The 23,317-nt window shown below is 49.1% G+C and overlaps 1 protein-coding gene across 2 annotated transcripts in view; it reads left to right on the forward strand.

Annotated features, from left to right (window-relative positions):
* The window catches only part of LGR6 (leucine rich repeat containing G protein-coupled receptor 6), a 133,814-nt gene that overhangs the window by 65,495 nt on the left and 45,002 nt on the right, over positions 1-23,317 (forward strand). For both annotated transcript variants that reach the window (XM_051771656.1, XM_051771657.1), the window contains exons 4-5: positions 1,258-1,329; positions 22,776-22,991. In XM_051771656.1, the coding sequence (XP_051627616.1) occupies positions 1,258-1,329; positions 22,776-22,991 (288 nt within the window). The remainder of the gene's footprint in view (positions 1-1,257; positions 1,330-22,775; positions 22,992-23,317) is intronic.

Here is a 23,317-nt window from a genome sequence, read left to right on the forward strand (position 1 = left end):
CTTGTCTCTACAACTGTCTCCTTCCAACTTTCCTTTCATGTCAGACCTCTGAATCCTTGGCACTAAAGCTGGCAGTCACAGGAATGGGGAAGTTTCTTGCTTCCATCTGTGCTCTTTGGGCTGCCCCTTACCACTAAGGCCGTGCCTTTGACACTGGCAGTAAATTACAACAGGACCCTAAGCACCATTTCCTTTTTTGTGCCATCTCCAACCACTCTGAAGGTTTTGGAAAGAGAAACCTCAGATACATAAAACACTGTTTTTTAAGGCACTTTCCCCAGCCCAGTTACCATGCTGGGATGTCTCTCTTATCCAGAGGAGCATGTGCTACTGATGTCCCCGTTCTGGACAGAGGCTGGTCCAGAGTCATAAACTGAACCTTTCCAGAGATGCAGAGGTGATACACACCAGTAAACTCAGATGTGTGGTTCTCCAGCAGGTCAGTGAGAGAGGGCAGTGGCTGAACAGATCTGAAACACCACTTGGGGTCTGGTTCTCGCCCTGCCTCAACCACTAGAGCAGCTCAGAAACCCACCCCTGGGGTAGGAGCACTGCCACCCCTGTCTCCTCCTTTCCTATCACTTGCATAGGTACGTCCATGTCCACAACCCTTCTCCATACCCTATGCTCACTTCCATGTCTGAGGAGTCCTCCTGGGTCCTGCCCCTTCAGCCCAACAGCTCTAGGGACCTGCTCTCTCTGAAATGCCTGAGCTGGTTTGGTTTTTTCCACAACAGCTCCAGTTACTGCTGCAAGTGGTGCCAAGGCTGCAAAGCCCCTCAGCAAACAGCTGTGGAGTGGTTCCTCACCCACTGTGTCTGCAGCTGGCCCACAGTGGGATAGGAAACCTGCCCAGGGGCTGATTTCCATCACCCTGCAGAGGTAACCACCGCTGACGCACGCGGGGAAGGGATGCCTTACACCAGGATAAACACGGGGCAGTTGGCTGAGAGCGCTGCTGTTACTGTGGGATAACATGCACGTCTGCAGGGCAGAGTCCCCTTTCTGGTCACATCCTCCAAATGGACCCCCATTGCAGCACCAAACTCACCCCTCGGCCCCTCTGCTGCAGGGTCTGGGCCAGCCTGGGCTGCAGCTCACCTGCCAGCAGCCTGGAGCTTGCTCAAGAGCCCCGAGTGGCCAAAACCTCCAGCTTTCCAGTGAGAGCCCAGGACAGCTTCAGAAACATGCAGCAACATCCTCCCTTTTTGTCAGGCTTTTTTTTTTTTAACAAAGTTTTCTTTTTTCCAATTATAGGATGTTGCAGAACAATCAGCTGAGTCGCATCCCTGCAGAGGCACTGAGAGATCTTCCAAACCTCCAATCTCTGTAAGTCATTAAAAATCAATGCTGTGAGCTGCACAATCCCTTGGGGGCCCCAGGCTTCCCAGCATTTGAGTCATTAGTTCCTTTGTCAAGGATGTTCTGTTCCTTCTTCCTTTTCTTTTCCAATTTATGCAAAGATTACTGTCACTTAGAGTAGAAGGGAGAAGAGGGCAGTTTTCAAGGAAGAAACACTGTCTTGGTGGAGGATGTTGAAATTACAGCTCCCCATGTGTGCATCGTGATGAAAAGGCCACCAGAACCAACTCATATGTCAAGGAACGTTGGAAAATATCCACCCAAAGAGTCTCTGTCCTCTCCACTGTGGACTACAGTGGGAAAGGGACCTGCCAGGGAGCACAGGGGACACTCTGGTCTGTCAGCATGAGAGTTGGGCTGTTTTACCCAAATGGAGGATAATTGTGTCAGGGTAGAAATGCTTTAAAACACTTTTAGCAATTCAGCCCTGAGAAGAAGCTGAGGCTTGTGATTGTGCTTTTCGTTTGAACTATATCCACAGCAGGTTTTTGCTACTGTGTTCACTAAAAATCACATGACTGAAATACTTGCAGTTTTCCTGAGTGTAGACACCGTTGCAAACTGACCCCGACAGTGTCACTGAATTTAGGGAAGGTGTGTTTGGGAATTGCCCAGCTGGTGTAGGCAGCACTGCTGAAGCTTGTAAGAGTGTTCTGAGTTGGGCTGAGCCACTAGAAAACTGACCTTATCCCTAACCCTTACCTTCAGTCCCAGTCTCACACAGCCCTTTTATCATGAAAACATTGGTTAGGAGCAGTTTCTGGGAGTCTCCAGGACAGCCTCCTCCTTGGAGCAGGACTATCCCAAAAACTCAGTGAGGCAGTTGCAGCTTTGTCTACCCAAGCACAGAGATTCCCTCTGGCTGGTGGCCTGGCCTGGGGCTGTTCTTCCTGGGCAAGAAGCTTTTTCTCCCGTCCAACCTAAACCTCCTGGAAGGTGATTTGCGACCATTGCTCTCTGTTTGATCACCTGGAACCACTGTGAAGAGCTTGGCTTCATCACCTCTGGTTGTGCATCACTAGCAGATCTCCTCTTTACCTCTTCTCTGCTGAGTGAAACCAATCCAGTTCCTTCCACCTCTACTCATGGGTCAAATGCCTTGGGACCCTGACTCAGTCACCAGCCCTCCACTGCACCCGTCTGCACCCTCTTCATCCTTCTTGCACTGTGCAGACCCAGACTGGTCACAATTCTCCATGTGTGGCCCTCCCAGCACCAAGTAGGAGTTTCTGTAAATATTAATTTAAATATTAATTTGCAATGGGAGTGTTTGCTGTGCAGGATATGAATGTTCTTTCTGCCGGGAGAGATTTGAAACCTTTGTTGTTGAAACATCATTGGCACATGGTTGTTGTTGCTGTTATTAAATTGTGTTGACATCACCACCGGTGCCAGAGTCAAGACCCCCAACTCCAGGGATTTGGAGATTAGGTTGTTTTCTGAGTGACTTCCTTTTCAGGGGAAGCATGACATGGAAGGTCACTGCAAGGGGGCTGCCCCAGGAAGGCCCCTTTCCCCCCCTCAGCCTTTCTCTCCTCTGCCTGTGAAAGTCTGTGACAACCAGTGCTGCCAGAGCCCGTGGCTGGATAGACCCAACCTTTGTTTCTGAAGGTTCAGCGCCTGCAGACCCAACCCTGCAGCTTGGGCCACCTCTCCTGGGGCACTGATGGATGGCCACCTTGGCTAGTGCTGTGAGGCCCACGTGCTCTGTCTCCTCAGCCCACAACCCCTGCCAAAATACCACATGGCACGTGAGAAATGCAAAACACTCCAAGAAGCTGCTCACAGCATTTTGGGTTCGTTTGAGGTGCAGGGTGGGAGGATGGCTTGGTGTGAATTAGCACAGAGGCACCTGTTCAAAGTGTACTTGGAGGTCACCTCATCCAGTGAGGATTCCCCAAATGTCTCCAAAGCTGGGTGAGGGAGAGGTAAGGCCAGCTGGGATCCAGTGTTCTTCCTGCAGAAACTGAACAGTGAACCCAAATTTTAGGAAGAAATAAGCTGCTTTAGACAACCTGAAGGAAACTAGGTTCGACCTTAAAGCTCATCTCATTCCAACCTCCTGCCATGGGCAGAGACACTTTCCAGTAGACCACATTGCTCCAGGTCCTGTCCAACCTGGACTTGAACCCTTACAGGGGTGGGGCAGCCACAGATTCTCTGGGCAACCTGTGCCAGTGAGGTTTCTCCAGGAGAAAGGTTTCTGTAACAAAACGCAAGCAGCAGAACAGTAGTAACTTCTGTAGGTCTCACATCAGTGAACCCTCCTCACCCATCCTGTTCTGTCTGTGCCTACAAGAATTCAGGGCAAAGCCATAAGAGATCAGTCAGGTTCCCAGAAGTCACTTTCCCATGTGTGCCCCAGAGGCTGGGTCCAACTCTTCAGCCGGGTGGGGGGCAATCTGTTCTGGAAGCAAAAATTTCAGAGGTGTTCCATGCAATGGAGAACTCTGCCCTGTCAGAGCTGCCTGCTTAGAGGAGGGGCAGAAGGTGCCTCTCAGAAAGACTCTGATCACAGATCAACAACCAGCTGAATCCTGCCCTCAGCATGGGAAGTACAGAGTTATTCTCCAGGATGGCTGTCCCCCAGGACAGGTATTCTCCAAGGTGGCAGTCACAAGCCAGCTCTGCCTTGTGTTAGCACCACACCAAGCCCTCTCTGTGCCTCGAGCTTGACCACTTGAAAGCATGGAGGGCACATACAGATAAAGATGATGATATGCATTTTCACAGAATCACAGAATCATCAAGGTTGCAAGAGACCTTCGAGATCATCAGCACCACCATAATGACCCCTACACCACATCCCCAAGTGCCACATCCAGACACCTCTTGAACACCTCCAGAGATGGTGACTCCACCACTCACTGGGCAACTTATTCCAATGCCTGATCACTCTTTCAGTGAAAAAAAAATTCTAATATCTAATCTGAACCTCCCCTGGTGGAACTTAAGGCCATTTCCTCTCATCCTATCACTTGAAACATGGCAGAAGAGACTGACCTCCACCTCACTTCAACCTCCTTTCAGGCAGCTGTAGAGAGCAACTTTCTCTCTTCACACAGAAACTGCACAACAGAGAACCTTGGGCTGGGTGAAGGCCCAAGAACCATGTCTGGTGACTAAGCCCAGCATGGATGTGAGGCACAGCCCTGCTCTGTGTGGATGGGGACATTTCTGAAGACACACAGTGTGTTATGAGGTTGTACCACTGCTGTGCCTCACACTGGTGGAAGCATGACCTGGAAAACATCCTGGGTCTTATCCTGTGCTGCTCCCCTGAAGGAGCAACCACTGCTTGCAGAGTCCTGCAGTTCCCCTTCTAGCTCATATTCAGAGATGCTCTTCTGTAGCCACCACCCAACAGGAGTGGCACAGCATGGACATCACTCTGTCCCAAGGTGAATACAGAGCTGAGATGCTCTGCTCGGTTTCCACTGGTGCTGCCACAGCTTCTCCAAATGTAGCTGCTCACCTCAGACCAAGAGGCTCCATGCAGGTCTACATTAGAGTGATTTTTTTCCCCTCTTTTTCAAATATCTGAGTCATTTTCCACAAGTTTATGAGACTCCTGTGTGTTCGTTGCCAAAAAATTAGCCAGCCTGGAACACCTATAGGTCACCCACAGCACAGTTTCCAGTGTTACTGGTCAGGCTATCTGAGATCCACTGTATTTGTGTTGCCCAGAGACGACTTTTTTCCACTCAGGAGGGGAAGTGGCTTTATGGCACATCCCTACAGCCCATGAGTTACCAGACTGGAATGGCACTTGGTGCAATATTAACTCTCTGTTTGTAAGTTGGCAACACATGACAAGCAGGCAGGACAGCTGGGAAGGGGGGGAAGAGGGGAGCCAGTGGGAATGGGGTGGAACAGCAGTACCAGACAGAAAGTGTCTGGTAATAACAGCACTGTAATAACAGTGCTGGTTATTTTCTTGCTCTTTTGGATGTTTGCATTTGGTGTCCATGTTTGCCATTCTGGGATTCAGGCAGCATTTGGAGGGAAAGTGTGTATCCCTTAGGGACAAACTGACAAAGGAGAAGAAAGGCAGACTTCTCAATGCAAAAGTCTTTTCTCAGGGTTACAACTGAAGCAGCCAAACTAAGTGGAGGCTGAGAGCAATTGTTTTGGGCACAGCTCTACCAGAAGAACTTCCCAAGCCATGAAAGGGCTGAGGTGGCCAGACAAGTGGGACAGAAAGGGTTGTTTTAGCCACTATGGGATAGAGAGATGCTGGCATTTACTGCCTGCACAGCACAAAGTTAGAGCTGAAATGTAGCAAAAAACTGTGTCAGTGGAGTCTCCAAAATAGGAAAGCGAAAAAATAATGATTATTGAACTCCAGTTATCTCCAAATAAGGCAGCTGTCTTGGCTTCTGGGCATTCCAAGAGGACGAGATAGGACACATGCACCCAAGCTTTGGTGGCACTTGGAATTGAACTGCCGTGTCCCTTTGCTGCACTGCTGGGGCCCAAGCTTGGCTCCCAGGCACGAGGCATGGTCAGACCTGTACTGAAATCCCTTAGTACAGGTTCTGCCTGAGAGTGCTGGGCAGTGAAGGCAGCAGATGCTCCTCAGGCTCTGCAGAATGTGTGCTGTGAGACATGGAACAGCTGGAAGTCTGAAGCAAGTTTGTGAGTCCCAAACAGCAGGAGATCATCTTCACATACATGCTCAAGGAGAGGGAAGTCTGTGCAGGGAGGAACTCCAATAAATGCTGTCACTCAGAGAGCAGAAAGGAAGTCATTCCTCCTTTTTGTCGGGTGATGGTGCACGTGGAAGTAGGAGTGCCCTGCCCAGAATGATCAGTCGGTGGCACAGTCAGGGCGTGAACTCTCCACTCCGGTGCCTGGTCCCCAGGAAAGCTTGTTCCACACTGGAGCCCTCTGGCATTGCACGTGCAGCCCAAATGCCTTCCCACACTGCTTCCTGGCAGTCTGAACCAAGGGCTCCAGCTCCAGGGAGAGGAAGGAGCAGCTCCCTGTACAGTGGCCTGGGTCCTGCTCTCACATCTGTCTCTAGAAGAGAAAAACAGGTGTTACAAAGGCCATGCTTATGCTGCTCTGCTTCTGTGGGCCTCCCTCTGTGCTTGCCTTCCACTGAGGACCTGTCTTCAGGCAAGGAGCTTTCTCAGAGCTGCCAATCCATGAGCTTCAGGTGTGCAGAGTTTTTCATGGCAGGTGTGGTGTCACCAACAAAAGATGTGTTGTCAAACCAGCAATGAGAGAACACTAACTTTGACTGCTCTAGATGAGGCACACTGGTTCTCATGAAACCCAAATTAATGAAGATCCAGTCCCTCACTAGACAGACAGAATGCCAAAAAAAATTATTCAGGCAAATTGAGGGGAGATGGGAGGGTCAAGGTGTTCTCCTGAGGATTCTCTCCAACGGGATGTTCCCATTGCCCTGTGGGATCCCATACCTTTTCTAACAGAGACAGATGTGGTCCTGAGTTTTGGCAAATAATATTTCAAACAAGGCTTCCTCCTGCAAACTCTCACACAAGTGCTGGGAAGACTGGCCAACCAGGAGGAGGTTTTCAATCATTCAACATAACTCTGTGCCAAAGGAATTTGTAGGTCTAGGATGCCCATTGCCCATCACCTCATGTGCTTGACCCAAAGCTTGGCTGCTCCAGGTTGGACCACTGTGTATCACTGACCATCATTCATCAGGGACTTCCTGTGGTCTGTGTCACCCCTTGTCAGAGGGAGGCACCCACTGTAGGAGTTCAGCTTTTCCCAAACAGATATGTCCTTTGTTCACTCAGCCCCACGGATGCCAGTCAGGCTGAGGGGGCAAGTGTCAAATCCACCCAAACATCCCCATCTACATCAGACACCCCTGTCTTTACAAACACCCTTCCCCACAGGTCCTCTGAAGCTGCAGCCGTGCCTGTGGGGCCAGAACCAGACCTGCCCTGCTCCCTGTCAGCTACAGGATGTGAAGGCATTACAGCCTGCAGCCCAAGCTGTCAGGAAGGAGACCTTGGCAGAGATCACTAGATGAATACAAAGAGGAATTTGGATTTCAAAAGAAGAGAAGGCAAAGCTCTGGAGACTGAACCTCCTACCGAGTGTGAGGGAGCTGCTTCCCAGCAGGCTTGATTTATCTGGGAAGCATGTTGGGAAGCCCAGTGGGGAGGATTAGAAAGAACACGCACACCTGATGGCAATGCTCTGAGCCCTGCAAGGGGTGCCAAAGCTTTACGTAATGCTCAGATCCAGTTGTGATCCCCTGGCAGAGTATCTGGTTGCCAGTGGTTTATAGGTGCAGTAACAACATACCATGTGTATTCTGGAAGAGTCGTGTGTCAGTCTAATTAACGACTTTGTGGTTTGTGAGCACTTACCTAAAGCAGATGGGCACTGTGTCTGTTCCTCTGCCAGGCAGGAGGAGTCCAAGGTATTTCAAAGTAAGCAGGTGCTATAAATTATAATTATCAAGTTTGCCTAGGTAGAGAAAGCAGAGAGGAGAAAAAACCTGATGGATTAAGAGATCAAGATAAACTCCTCATTTTTCCTTCTCAAATATCTGTGGAAAGCTCTTTCGGGAATTTCTCGCAGATCAGCACTTTGGGAAGGTGCTTGGCATGTGTCAGGCTCGTTTGGGTGGGTGTTGCCTACATCAGCTTGGACTGGGGAGATTAATGCCAGCCAGAAGACTGTCAGAGCTTTTCCAGCATGGGGGGGCTGTGTGGTGGCCTCTGGACAGCCATCACAGTTCTCTGACTCAGCTTTGAGCCCAGGGGCAACAGGAGAATAAGATTCCTTAATGGCCCAGTGCAGCTTTCCCGAAGTTATGACTTTAGTTCAGGTCCACAACAGCAGCCTGTGCTTTCAGTGTGGTGATCAGATTTCCAGTCTGTGGCCAGGAATCCCAGACCTCTGCATTTCCCTGGGATTCCCTCTTCCAGACTGGGGAGGAACTGCACCAAGAGCTAGTTGCTGGGATTTTGAGAGACTTTGGGCATCCCCAGGACAGCAGCAGGATTTGTGACTCAGTAAGAGCAGCAGCATAGGCACAAAGCTTCTAGAGTCCCATTTGGCCCTGCTGGACAAGGCATCCCCTCATTTCTCTCCTGCCTCATGGCAGCTCATTTCTCCTTTCACAGGCTTATCTCCTCACACAGACACCAGACCCCAACGTTATGGACAAAGCTGGCATGGACATGCTGACACACACCCACCCCCACCAACAGTGTGGGAGGCTATAGCTGAGCTCATCTCCATGTGTCTGAGTAGCACCTTTTGATCAAGAGAGAGAAGTAGATGCACTGGGAGAGAAATTAATCTCCTGGAAAGCAGGAACATGCCTTCAGAGCCAGATCACTGCCAGCAGTGCCTGATCCTCTCCATTCACAGCTGGAGAGGGACACAGTTCAAAAGGAGACATCTGAGTACAGATGAGATGAGTTGAGGTGATGGTTGAGTATAGATGACTTCTAGCTGTGACATCCACCTGTGCATCAAACTTGATGTCCTCTTTAAGTCCTTGTGTCATGATTTAATCCCAGCTGGCAATTAAACACCACGCAGCTGCTCCCTCCCCCCACCCTGCTCTGGTGGGAAGGGGAATCAGAAAGAAAAGGTAAATCTCATGGGATAAGAACACATTAATAACTGAAACAAAATAAAACATTACAATAATACTAATGATAATTGTAATGAAAAGAGAGGAATAAAACCTAAGAATAACGAGTGATGCAAAATATAATTACTCGCCGCCCACTGACCAATGCCCAGCAGTGATGGGCAGCCCCCAGACAACTCCCCTGCCTCAGTTTCTGTACTGGCCATGATGTTCTACAGTGTGAAAATCCCTTTGGCCAGTTCAGGTCAGCTGTTCTGGCCATGCTCCCTTGCAGCTTCTTGTGCTCCTGCTCACTTGTGGAGTTCCAGAAACAGAAAAGGCTTAGGGTAAGAATTACCCAACTACAACCAACAGATCAATGTGGTATCAACGTTATTTTCATACAGAATCCAAAACACAGCCCTGTGCCAGCCACTGGAAAGAAAATTAATTGTATCCCACCTGAAACCAGGACACCTTGGTACCTGGCACATGACGTGAATCAAGGAGTTCCCCACAGCTCCAGCCCATCCCCTGGCCTGCATGTGCAGGGATTTGCCCTCAGGTAACTGCTCCAGAGGAGAGAGAGCATGTGAATCAACGTCCATCCATACTAAAATCTGGGGTAAGAGGGAACCAGAAGTCTGGTGTCTTGGCTACAGATCTGCAAAGCCCATCTAGTCCTGTAAAGTAACTTTCACATATTTCTGTCACATCCAAGTGATCAGCAATAGTCAGGGACCAGCTGTGACTGAGAGATTTCCCCACAGCTGTTCCTGCCCCAGCAGCCTCCAGCACTTGTGTTTGCAAGCACAGAAAGCAACTGAGGCACATGAAATCTGGAAATGATTCCCAGACATTTGCTGACAAATCTCCCCATTGCACTCACCTCCTCCTCTGCTGTCAGACTCTCCTGTCCCTCAGTCATGCTCCAGTCCCTGCTCTGCCTCCAAGAGCAGCAGCAGCACTTAGTTTCATGAGGACTCAAGACCCTGCAGCACCAAATCAGATTCTTCTTGACTCCTTTCCACCCTGCACTTTGGGTTTTCTCTTTGGGTCTCCCCGGCAAGATGCTCCATACTGCTGGCAAACACTGCCTGAAACAACCCAAGAGGTCCCATTTCCTGGGATCCTGTCCTTGCATTCATTTTAGTTCCCCTTTCTCCCTCCCAGTCTTTGTTCTGTGCATTCCTCTGGAATATTTGGAGGATTCTCTCGTCACTCTGCCAAAAACCTGCTGTTCCCAGTTGAAATCAGCTGCAGTCTCCCTGAGGAACGCTCTGGTCCCATCAGCACCATTCCCTCTAACAGCACCTTCCCGTGGCAGATGCTCATATGACAGCAGTGCTGTCCTCTTCACATTGGCCCTGCAGAAGGATTTGATGCCTTCACAAGGCTGATGTGATGCAAACTGTGTCATATACATTGTTCTTTAAAATACTGAAAGCATTTTCATGTTTTCTACAAGTGTAATTTCCCATTATATTCTGATTTCACTTCCCACTTCTAAGTTGTGAAACAGCCTGATTTGTAATTCCCTGGGTACAGGTTAATTGTACCTCTAACTAAAACAATCCACTTCCTCCACCCCATTGGTTTGCCACTGCTCTGATGTATTTAGCAGAATCCATTTGGACTCTTGTGAAAATGCAGCAAAGACTGCTTCATCCCCTGTCCCTAAAGGCAGGAAATTATTTTTCTACATATGGCCAAAGATTAAAATGCAAAAAATTACTTAGAGCAATTTGAGAACATGTGGGCTTTGATGTTGACAAAGGAGGGAAACTCTTCCCACCTGGTCAAATTCTCACAAGCATATAAACTCTTATGACAGAAGGAATCAGCGTGTCCTGAAGAGCTCAGTCAGTTCATTCCTCATTTCACTTCTTTGATCTGTTTGAGATTTGACAGTTTGCTGTTCACCACAATATTCTTCTCTATAAATCACACGTGACACAATGAGGTTTCTGGAAGGTGTTGTTTCCATTGGTTGTTTAGAGGATAAAAGCTATGGAAAAACCAGATATCTGTACAGTCAACATAACACAGCAGTGACTTACAGTCTGTTGGCATAGGAGCTGTCTTGTGGCAAGACCACCTCAGCCCTTTAACCTGATTTACTGGCTGCAGGGTCTTTTTGAAGCACAGGGAAAGGGAAGTCAGGGAAGAGCAGTGAGGTAGCTCTTATGGCAGCCCTGAAGACAGACTGAAGCAAAGCAACCACAAACATTTCCTTGGTGATTGTTGCTGCTGAGAGCAAAGGACCTTGAATTTCACTTCTCAAAGACATCTTTACAACAGAAAGCATGCCTGCAGCAGGAAAAAGAGCCCAGGACAAGTATCACAGTGCAGGCAGCATGCTAAAGAAGGTTGTTCCATTCTAGAGGACACTTGCTGCTCAAAACATTCCTGTCCCATCTCTGAAATCCCCTTTTCCCTGAGGCTCCTCTTCCCCACAGCCCGCTCTGGAGAGCAGCACAGCTGACTCAGTGGAGCTTTCTCCCCATTCCTGTTTTCAGAAGTCCGATCTGCATTTTGGTATTTCAAGGGTTTAATAGCATTTCTACAAAGAAGATAGTCTAGAAGGGTCCAAGAGCAGACATCTACCACATTCAAGTGAAAACTTCAGGCAGATGTGCCACACATCTGGATGTACTGCAGGTATCTGTCATTCACTGATGCAGCCATGCTGTGATGAGTCCCTGCTGAAGTTTGGCTGCAGTTAGTATTCCTCACTGGCTCTGTGGAAACAGGACCCTCTCTGGCTTCGCTGCCATGACTCTTCCTCCCAGGTGTAGCTTGTACAATCTTAGATTCACCTGAAAATGGAATGTTGGCCCCTGTAGCTTGTGCAGTGGAGCCAGTGCACAGACAGAGAAGAGATGATACAGTTTGGATTCAGGTGGGCTGATGTCCCTGGAAAGGACTGAGGCTTTCCTCCTGAGGCCACCTCTCATGATTTGGTTCAGGTATAATAAGCCAAATTCAGAGGAGTTACTGCTTTTTGGCACAGATCTTGAGCAGACAGGATTTTTCTGGTTCCATGTACCATGGGCTGTCATCCAACCTGCCTTTCTCTAGGTCTTCCCTCCACTTCACCCAGCTGTTGTGGAAGATCTGTGCTTGTCACCAGGACTGGCAGGAGTAGCTTAGCAAGATCACACCAGGGTTGAGGAGAAAAAGGTGCATTAGAATATAGATCAAGTTCAAGATTCAGATTTTGGACTCATTCCTCTGCTTATACTGACCTGATCCAAATCCAGGTTGGGGTTCAAGAGTATCCCAGACTGGGAAACCAAGTGCATGGCTGGACCTTAGTTGGTATTCCAGCAGCTTTCTCTGCCATTCAACTTGTCTCCCCATGTTGTTTAGGGCATGTTGCCCAGGACCTCTGAAGAGCACTGGCATTTTTACTGCAATGATGAGCACCGGTACATTTTCAAAAGCTGTTGGTAAATCCACTTGGCAGAACATGCATCACACTCTTTTGCAGGGGCAAAACCTGTGGCTTGGTCACTGTGTTCTTGGTAGGACCCAACAAGCAGCTTCACTGCCTCCCCTTTGCAGCCCTGAGATAAGAGCAGTGGGATCAGCCCCGCTGGCATTTGGCACTGCAATGGAACAGCCTGGGCCAGGTTTGTAGTTGGGATGTTGAGGAGACCAGGAGACTGGTGTCTTTGTGCCTCTGTTGTGACTGGGGTGCTAGATCCTTCCCTCATGGTGGGAGATCCTAAAATACCACCAAGAAGGAGATCAAATTCTTCTGAGTCACCTCCATGGCCTCACTCCACAACCTTTCTTCACTTGGAGTAAGTTCCTGCTGTGCCCACATCTCCCTCAGGCAGCCCAGGTGGATTTGTCTCCTCTGACTGTAGCTGTCTAGATATTACTCACCTCACCTCATCAGCAGTGGAAAATGATCAGCATCTCCAGAGGGTGAATCATCTGTTATCTCAGAGCCCTGTCTGGGGCATGAATCACTCTCTGGAGGACTCTGATTTTCTCTTCTGGCTATGAAAAGACCCTATTTCAAGTTCTGTGTGAATAAGGCTGGGCGAGATGTGGTTTTCCTACCCTTGGAGAGCAAAAAAAAAAATGTCCCCGTCCCCACCCCTCACTTTTATCTGTCAAAACCAGCCCCCCAAGCTTACACAGACCATCAGAGCGTGGGTACCAAAGCAGAGCTGAGCATCTCTCCTCCCCCATGGCCCTGTGCCCCACGACCCAGCACACACTTGTGGAGCCCTCAGGGAAACCTTTCAGAGGAGATCACCATGCCCAAAAATACAAGTACAAGGAGCAGCTTACCCTCTAACCAGGGAGATATTTCTCTGCATTTCAGAGCTGGAGGGATTTGACTTAATAACCAAAGTTCCGAGGGCAAGTCAGAAATGAGACATGGCTACTGGGTACATCACAGACATGGGTGCTGTCAGTAGGAGGAACTCAGCTGGTCAAATTAGAGCCTTTTCTGCTTAGGAGGAAAAAAGCATGAAATGCAATGTGGTTATCCCACTACAATGACCTCAGTAGCTTTTTTGAGAAGATTTAAAGACCACACACAGGCTGTTGAATGTATCATCTTCAAGGAACAGTTCTCTTTAGCAGTGCCCCAATAAATCCCTGCCTGCATTTGTTCTCCGTCCATTATCTGCTGTCTTTGAGCAATGAGTTGATGTGAAGTTTACATAAAGGCAATGTCCATATGTCTCATACTTGTGAGTGTCCATGCTGTGAATGATCCCCGGATTCATCTCCCAGAAAGACAAGTGTGTTGTGTTGTTTGTCAGACTATCAGCTAAAAGTTAAGCCAACTTCAGTCACTTCAGAACTGGAAAATAATACAGAAAAGCAGGTGTCTGCATGAATTGCTATCTCCTCCCAAGAATGGTGGATGTGATGTAAGACATAGAAAGTAATGCATCAAATGCATCAGATGCCTCATTTGTGCACACTGTGTGTAAAAAGCAGCAGCTTCATCTCTTTACAGCTTTTGAAATTCTTTCCTGGAATGTGTAGAAAGTAGGTCATTCAGCTCCCAACAACCTTGAGCTGGGCCATCATGTGGCCCCATGATGATCCCCTGAGTCGGTTCCTCTCTTGAGACTTCACCCTCTAATTTTCCCAATCACTGAGCTGGTGGTTGGCAACACTCGGAAGGGGGTGAGGATGAGGGACTCCCTTGCCATGCCCCAGCACTTCCAGAATTCACCAGCTGTGCTGCCAAGTGAAGAGGTCACAGCACAGGTGGGTGGTTTGAGCTGTGTTTGTCCAGCAGCTTGGCAGTGGTTATACCTCCCTGGCTGCGCCCGTCAGGTGCTCTAGTCACCTCCAAACTTCTCTGTGTTGACTGTAGCAATCCAGCAGGGCCACCAGGAGCTCCATTTGGATAAGAACTCAAGAGATCACTTACACCAAGCTGAAACTGGTGGTTGCATGTCTGTCTAGATTGTACCTACACTGCAGTTACTGCAGTATTCCCCTTAAATAAGCAAATGTCCCTCAGAAGAGACTCTAGCAAACACTTTAACATAATTCCATTGTCATACCCCTCTCATATGCAATGTCACTTCCCATCTCAGACTGTAAGAGCTGTCAGGAAGAGGTACATGCTACCTTGACTGCCCTCAGTGTGTGTTCCAGGCACATTGCAGACACTAAAAAAATTATAATCACAGCTCGCATCCACAATCCACACACACACTCCTGCCTCCTAAAGTCATATAGTCATATAGTTCCAGAGTGTTTTCCATTGACCTATATTCCAGAGTGTTTTCTATTGACCTTTATTATGGGGACTCGTGAACCTTAACCCACTGGCTTATCCACACAAGTCCCTGGGGCACACAGCACGTCTCTGGTGACAAATCAATAGACACTGTGGACAATGGGTCCCAGATGTTCCATACAGTAGATGTGTCAGTGCAAAAGGGAGATGGGTCCCAGATGTACATGCACTGATGTTTAAGCACTCCTAGTGAACCACAGAGAAGCTTCAGGTAAACTGGAGATAGGAAGGCAAGCAAGGAACGAAAAACATATTTAAACTGGTAACATCTACCGTAGAGTCATGGAATCATGGAATGGTTTGGATTGGAAGGGATCTTAAAGCTCACCTCCTTCTACCTTGTGCCATGGGCAGGGACACCTTCCACTAGCCCAGGTTGCTCCAAGCCCCGTCCAACCTGGCCTTGGACACTTCCAGGGATGGGGCAGCCACAGCTTCTCTGGGCAATCTGTGCCAGGGCCTCAGCACCCTCACAGGAAAGAATTTCTTCCCAATATCCCATCTAACCCTGCCCTCTGGCAGTGTGAAGCCATTCCCCCTTGTCTCGTCACTCCAGGCCCTTGTCCAAAGTCCCTCTCCAGCTCTCCTGGAGCCCCTTTAGGCACTGGAAGGGGCTCTAAGGCCTTCCCAGAGCCTTCTCCAGGCTGAACACCCCCAGCTCTCCCAGCCTGGCTCCAGAGCAGAGGGGCTCCAGCCCTTGGAGCATCTCCTTGGCCTTCTCTGGATGCCCTCAAAGAGGCCCACATGCTTCTTGTGCTGAGGGCCCCAGAGATGGACACAGTGCAGGCTTGGCTCTGGGGGTGTCTCGGTGTGCAGTGACCTGTTCAGAGCCCCTCTCCCCAGAGCACAGTGTGTCCTGTTCCTCCTGTCCCCAAGGGCTGTTTTTCCTTCTCTTTCCCAGCTGGCTTGTATGCTTGACAAACACCATGTTTCCCAGCAAATGTGCAGGCCCCACATTGCTTGGTAGGCCTTGGAGCCACTCTGCACAGGCTCTGTACCTTCTCCATTTCCCTGTGCCTGGCACCATGGCCAAGGGGGGCAATGCCAGGCACACAGAGATAGGGCTGGTGGGGGGAGCTGGCACAGCTGCCCAGCTGTCAGCAGTTTCTATAGCTGCACAGAGATTTTGGCAATCCTTCTTGTACCGTTCTGACCTGAGGGGTTTTGGAGGTGTCTGCAACCAGGGATAACAAAGCCCTCTTGTCTACACCAAAGGCACTTTGTGTGGAGTCTAGGTATTGCTCTGATTTCATTTCCTGAGCATCCCTTGTGGAGGGCTTCCCAGAGGAACATGCCCCATTAAGTCAGGAGTGAAGACTCTTTGCAGTCCAAACAGAGCCCTGCAAACTTTTCCACCAGGTCTTGTTTCACAGCCAACTGCAAACATGTTTGTGTCTTGAACCTCCATTCACTGCCTGGGGTTTTCACAAGAGTTTTCAACCTGGAAATGGAACTAGGCAACACCTGTGAGTGTTGCTTGAGGGCTGTGAACTCTGCAGGGGCAGAGAGCCCAGGTTTAGAAACAGGCCTACAAGGCGATAATGTGTCATTCATAGAATAATAGAATGCTTGGGGTTGGAAGGGACCTTAAAGGTCATCTAGTCCAACCCCCTGCAATGAGCAGGGACATCTTGAACTAGATCAGGTTGCTCAGAGCCCCGTTCAACCTGGCCTTGAATGTTACCAGGGATGGGACATCCACCACCTCTCTGGGCAACCCGTGTTGATGTTTCAGCACCCTTATCATAAAAAATTTCTTCCTTATATCTAGTCTGGATCTCCCCTCTTTTAGTTTAAAACCACCACCCCTTGACCTATTGCTGCAGACCCTACTTAAAAATTTGTCCCCATCTTTCTTATAGCCCCCCTTTAGGCACTGGAAGGGGCTCTCATGTCTCCCCAGAGACTTCTCCAGGTTGAACAGCCCCAGCTCTCCCAGCCTGTCTCCACAGCAGAGGGGCTCCAGGCCTCAGAGTGGCCTCCTCTGGACCCACTCCAACAAGTCCATTCTCCTACCATGTCTGCAGTACATGGTGGTAACAAGAACATAATGGGCAGAGCAGAAATTTAACCTGGTTTCCCTTTTCCAGGTGACCACTGCAATCCTTGGCTGCCTTTGTTCTATCCCAGTTGATATTAGTTGATGGAAGAAGCCCTTGCTCTTCCCCTGGGTTATCTGGGCAGGCTCAGGGACCCAGAACATCCTGCCTCTGTGTGTCCTGGCCCCACCAGGTGCTGTGCCAGGCAGAAAGAGCAGCACGTGTGGAGCTGGTTTGCAGGGGAGTGTGGCAGAAGGGGACAGACTGCCCTCAAGCAGGTGGCTCTGGAGCCATCCTGCCTCCCTTGCTGTGCCCTCAGCTCCTTGCACAGCAGGTTCCCGGGGAGCTCACCAGCCAGGCACTGACTCAGTGTGTCTGGGAGCTCTGCCTGAGAAAGGAGCTGAGGCGTTGGCCCCAGTCGTTAGTAAGTTATCAGAGAAGTTTAGCTGCAGTGACATCATCTCCTTCTTATGTTACTACAAGGAACTTAGATCCTATTATGGGAGAGGAGGTAACTCAATCGAGCCTTTCAAGATAAACTCAGACAGGAAGAGAGACATGATTGCCTGGAGGCACCAATTAGACATTTCTGGTGAGATCAGCTCTGTTCAGCTGACACACGTGCACACTGGGGCCAGGGAGACAACCAGCTCCTCACTCCAGAGAACTTCCTCCCAGGGCTGCTGGGTCAGTCCTCACTCCTTCAACAGCCACAGCTCTTCCTCCAGAACATCCTTTCTTTATGTCCTGTGTTCTGCTGTGGACAGAGAATTACAATGCAGAGGAACTCCCTGGTTTGGAGAGAGTACAGCCCCGTCCAGCACCACTCAGTGCTGCATGTGATCTTTGGTGGCAAGTCTCCTCCAACTTTCTCAAGGGAAACAACAGCCCAATATATTGCAAAAACTACTGTGAGGATGGGCTGCAGTTTGAGGTTCCACTGCCCTGTGATGACTGGGCTGTGGGGAACAACCCAGTCTACACTGCAAGCCAGTTACTGCACATAACTGGTCTAAGGCACCCAGACAGTCAGCTCTTACTGGCTCTGCTGTGTGTGAGGAAGGAAAAAACCAGCAGCAACATTTGGGATATTTCCTGACAGCATGGCATTGAGCCTTTCTATTGCTTTCCAGGCTGCAGCAAAGGAACCAACTGGCAGGCTGAGGCATGCTCACATTTAGTGCTGACCTGCCCCTCTCACCGGGGCTCTGCATAGATGTGAACATCCACTCAGGGAACAAAGATGGCATTGCCTCAGACCAAGGCACTTTTGATGTTCTTCCAGGCAGCTCACTCTCTACCCACTCCTGTAGTTCTTAAAAAAGAAAATGGAATAAAGTCTGAGGTGTCTGCAGGCCCTTTTAGGCACTTTTGACCCAGTGTCACCTTGAAGTCATATAAATGCCCTGTAACTCTAAGCAGTAGATGCAGCTCTAAAGCCAGGAGCTGAGACTTTCCAGCAGCTGGTGATTTTCATAAGCTGCTGTTCTTGAATGTCCCACTTAAAATCAGCTCCTTCTGAATGCAATGAGCAGGACAATGCTCTTCAGGGCCTTGCTTGAGCCCGTGAAGTCACTTGGAAATCTTGTCCATGCTGATATTTGGAGTCACTGTGTGTCATTCACTCTCCAGACCCACAGCACTGTTGGACAGCAGGTGTGGGATGAAGTCCCACTCCTAAGCCCTCCAGCAGCTCCGTGAAAGAGGCGTCTTCCTCTGTAAGCAACCAACGGGTTAAAGCTTGCAAGGAAAGCCAACTGAGTGATTTGGTGAAAGAAAGATTAAAACATCTCTGTGGAAGGTGAGGAGCCAGCCCCAGCCTGTGCTGTCCCATTTACCCACTAATCGGCCCAATTATCTCAGGTATAAATCATAACACAAAACACTTACAGAGCCAGAGTCACACACTGAAGAAAGGAGAGAACTGTTGGGTTGGTTTTTGTTTAGTATAATTGATATAATTACTAACAGCTCCGTGCCAAGAACTTCAGCTTTTCTGCTTCCAGAAGAGAGTAGAGAGCTGTCTGAAAGCCATAGCAATTAGCAATCCCCACATGCACAGCTTTTATTAGAAAGAATGCACCTCTATTCCAGAAAGAGCCAGCAGGTCCCTGAGGAGCAATTAAACATCCCAGAGACCTTTTGGTGCCAGGAATGCAGCTGTCACTGAATCCACGTTCCCTGTCCCCCCCGTCAATGCTGCAAAGGCATTTAAGGAGTCCTGCCCATTATGCTGCATATGAAATGCCTTCACTTGTAACTTCCTTGTTCCTAATTTTAACTTCCCTGGCTCCAGATAGGTGCATCTTGCTGTGCTGAGGTCCAAGCAGGCTGCTGTTTCTGAGAAGGCTCAGGCCCAGTACATCACTACCAGCAGAAAGTCTCCCTGTCACTCTACTGAGGAATCTGTCTGGGCTCTGCTCTCCACACTCTGAAGCAGATTAAGACAGTAATTATGTGGCTGAAGCTCCCCAACACCTCCCGAGCATGTGACCCCAGAGAGTGTCTTATGTGTTATGACCCCAGACAGTGGCCAGATATGCACAACTCACCACGTTGCCACTAGGCAGCTCCTGCAGAGCTGAGGGGCAGGAGAGCTGGGGTTCATCTGAGTCTTGCAGAGGTGACCTCTCACTGCCAGCAAGGTGTGGTGATGTGGAGCAGAGTCTGGCTTGGAGCTGCAGCAAGTCCAAAGCCAGAGGTCATCCAGGAGCATTAACAATCTCCTTGGATAGATCCAAGTTATTGGCCCTGTACTAACCAGAGGGAGGTGTCCCTCAAAAAAAATCCCCCAAGGCCCCCAAGCTGCCTCACTGGCACTTTTCATACTGATGGACCAGGGAAAAAAGAGCCTTTCCTGAGAGTGTGCTAAATAGCCCTGGAGCAAAGCCATCGACATTTATGGTTTCCCCAGCTCCTGGGGCACTGTCACACTGAAACCAAACTCCCCTGTGGGCCATGTCTTCACCCAGGAGTTCATGAAAAAGTGAGACATAAAATCAGACAGCCATGGGCTCCACCTTGCTCCCCTGTCCCTGTCCCTGTCCCTGTCCCTGTCCCTGTCCCTGTCCCTGTCCCTGTCCCTGCCCCAGCTCAGCCTGCTGTACCAGTCTTTGGCTCTGCTTTAGCATCTCCGTTTCTGAAAGCTTAATTTGTTTTGAGAAATGATAACTATTCTCTGTGGATATTTTCATTGTCTGTTCCTTAATTAATTAAACTTGAAACTGAGCATTCACTTTAAAAATTTTTTCAGTAAACATATAGGGATTTGGATGAAAGAATGTCTCCAGGAAAAGTAAGCAATACTTCCTTTTTTTTTTTTAGCAGATTATGATGCCAAAAACTAACAGACTTCTTATGCTGAGGAAGGAATGGAAAAAAATAAGAAAAGATTAACATTTCCCACACAATTTTTGTCAGAAAGTTCTTGTTTGTCCTAAAACATTTTCATGAGTATGTTTTCAAATAGAATCTTTAATCTTACCTTGAGCTGCTGCAGAGTTTGCTTTTCTGCTCTTTACTCTTTGGGTTTGTTGTCTCAGAAGGATGAATGATGCTGTTCACTGACTCGATTGCAATCCTGGGGACACTTGGTAAATTGAGGCAGAACTTGAAACATGCCCACCCTCTTCAACAGGAAAATTCACAATTCATTGTCCTATATCAGCCCTCTGAGCAAAAATGCAAATCCTGTGGCAGTGAAAGTGAGATTTGGGTGTGATGTGCTTTTCTCATCCACAGAAGAATCAACAGAGCTGGCTGAGAAACTCTCAGCTGAACAGCCTTGCACCAGGAAATGTCACTTTGTGGCAATGCAAGAGTAGTGGAATCCAGGAAAACAGAATCACAGACAGTACCTCACCAGCCTCGGTGGTTAATACATTAATGTGGCAAAATGGGAGTAATAAAAAAGTTATTTAACCCATACTAGATGATCATTTCAGTCTGAGGTGATGCTGTATCAGAACTTGTACACTGCATTGAAAGGACATTTGTCCAAGGGAGATCTCAGGAAGGTTTGACTGCACTTCTCAACCAGGTTCAAATTTCCATCTTTGTCCAACCAGGGCAGGAAATGCTTCTTTCTGTGGTGTAGGGAAAGGTCTGTTTCCCAGGATCATCTGAGAGTTTCACACAGGAAATCCCTCCCATACCCCATGCAAGGAGCACGGTCTGACCCGGCCTCTTCCCTGCTCCCACCTGAGATGGGACATTTGGTCTCCTCCTGCAGACCAGAAGTTCATTGCAGTGCTTTGTGACCTAGGAAATGTTTGTGCTCTTTGAATAAGGGTCTAGTGCCAGGGGGGTAACTTTAATCAAAAATATTACTTTATGTACTGTAAGTAACACAGTCAAGAATACTAATTTCTTTACCACATTCCTTTTAGGAGGATTGTTGAGTTGAGGGCTGGGCCGTGACAGCTCTGTTAACTTCCTTCTCTCATGCTTTGATAAGAAACAAAGTGCTTTCTCTTTGCAATTTGAATTCAGAGATCTTTCCTTTAGATAGCTTGGAAAAATAAAATAAGCTGTGTTGGCTGATGGAAATTAAAATTTGCTTTTTCCTTGGTATAATTGTTTCCTGGTATTTCATCCAAATGTGAAGTGTTTTCCTCTTATATTTTGGTTTTAAAATCTACAGATAACACATTGTATCCTGCTCACCATTGTTGCAACAAGAGATCTTTAGAGAGATGATTTCCAAACCTAACTTTTAAACTTTTTTCGTAATAAGCTTAATATTTTTTGGCTTCTCGTTCTATTTTGAAGCAAAAACAAGTCTTCAAAATTAAAGTTTCTCACCGATTTAAACCTCAAATTCAGTCGCCTTAAGGTTTTCATCATGATTTTAAAAAAAGCCATTGGCAAAGGAAGGGGGCAGAAAGGCCCAAACTTGTGCAACACAAGAACAAGAGTTTAATTCCTGCACGGTGACATAGGGTCTGACTCCTCACAGTGCCTTTGCAGGTACCTCTGGGTGTTCTGCTCAGATGCTGGACCCCAAGCAGGGTTGCCACATATCTCACATTTGCAGACAAATCCTTCTCTTGTGGCGTGGGGTTTTGGCAGCACGGTTTGGTTTGGCTGTCCCGCACGGCCGTGGGTGTGACAGGGCTGTGGGGTACCCCAAACTGGGCTGTGACAGGGCTGTGGGGTACCCCAGACTGGGCCGTGAGAGGGCTGTGGGGTACCCCAAACTGGGCTGTGGCAGGGCTGTGGGGTACCCCAAACTGGGCTGTGGCAGGGCTGTGGGGTACCCCAAACTGGACCGTGAGAGGGCTGTGGGTACCCCAGACTGGGCTGTGAGAGGGCTGTGGGGTACCCCAAACTGGGCTGTGGCAGGGCTGTGGGGTACCCCAAACTGGACCGTGAGAGGGCTGTGGGTACCCCAGACTGGGCCGTGAGAGGGCTGTGGGGTACCCCAAACTGGGCTGTGGCAGGGCTGTGGGGTACCCCAAACTGGACCGTGAGAGGGCTGTGGGTACCCCAGACTGGGCTGTGAGAGGGCTGTGGGGTACCCCAAACTGGACCGTGAGAGGGCTGTGGGTACCCCAGACTGGGCTGTGAGAGGGCTGTGGGGTACCCCAGACTGGGCTGTGCCTCCACACATTGCTCAGGCAGATCCATGGCAAGCCCAGCCCCAGGGGCTGCAGCTTTGATGCTCAGTTTTACGGGGGGTGGCTGCAAGCCACAGCTGGCCAGTGCCCGTCTGGGGGGCCCACATGGAAGGACTTAGCCCAACCACTGTGCTTCAGAAGCTGCCATCCATTGGCAGCACCGAAGGACCATCAATAAAGGATGATCCTTGGCGGTCAGACATCTCCCAGCATAGGCAGGAGCCTCGCACTGATGCTTTCTTTTGTTAATCACTATTTACAGCCTAATCCAATCTCCCTGGCCATCAACCCATCCCAAGGCGTCACTCTCTTTGCATAACACTGCGGGCAGGGAGAGCAATGAAAGATCGGTCTCTCACTGATCCCCACCCTGTTTCTTTCCCACTCAGACGCCTGGATGCAAATCTCATCTCCGTGGTGCCCGAGAGGAGCTTCGAGGGGCTGCTCTCTCTGCGTCACCTGTGGCTGGACGATAACGCCCTGACGGAGATCCCTGTCCGAGCTCTGAACCACCTGCCAGCGCTCCAAGCCATGACCCTGGCACTCAACCAGATCTGGCACATCCCCGATTACGCCTTCCAGAACCTCAGCAGCCTCGTGGTGCTGTAAGCCTTCTCCACTTCTTACTCCCCTGCATCCTCTGGCTGGGACAAGGTGCTGCCCGTGCCTGGCCCAGGGGTCCTCCTCCTGTGGGAAGACCTGGGGGTCACTCCCCAGAAGCAGCTTTTTGCTGCTGGGGCAGAGGTTTTGTTCAAAGGGTCGGGGAATACCCATCATTTGATAAGAAATGTTAAAATTGCCTCTTTCAATTTTTTTTTCATAGTTTCCCCACTTTTAACTGAAGAGCTAAAAAGCTCCCCGATATAATTCAAGAAATGCTTTGTATTTAAAAAAAAAAAAAATTAGTATCTGGAAACAAAAACCAGATTTT

This window comes from Manacus candei, unplaced genomic scaffold (genome assembly GCF_025592945.1).
Source record: "Manacus candei isolate 608988 ecotype Guabito, Panama unplaced genomic scaffold, ASM2559294v1 h1tg000139l, whole genome shotgun sequence".
NCBI lineage: Eukaryota > Metazoa > Chordata > Aves > Passeriformes > Pipridae > Manacus > Manacus candei.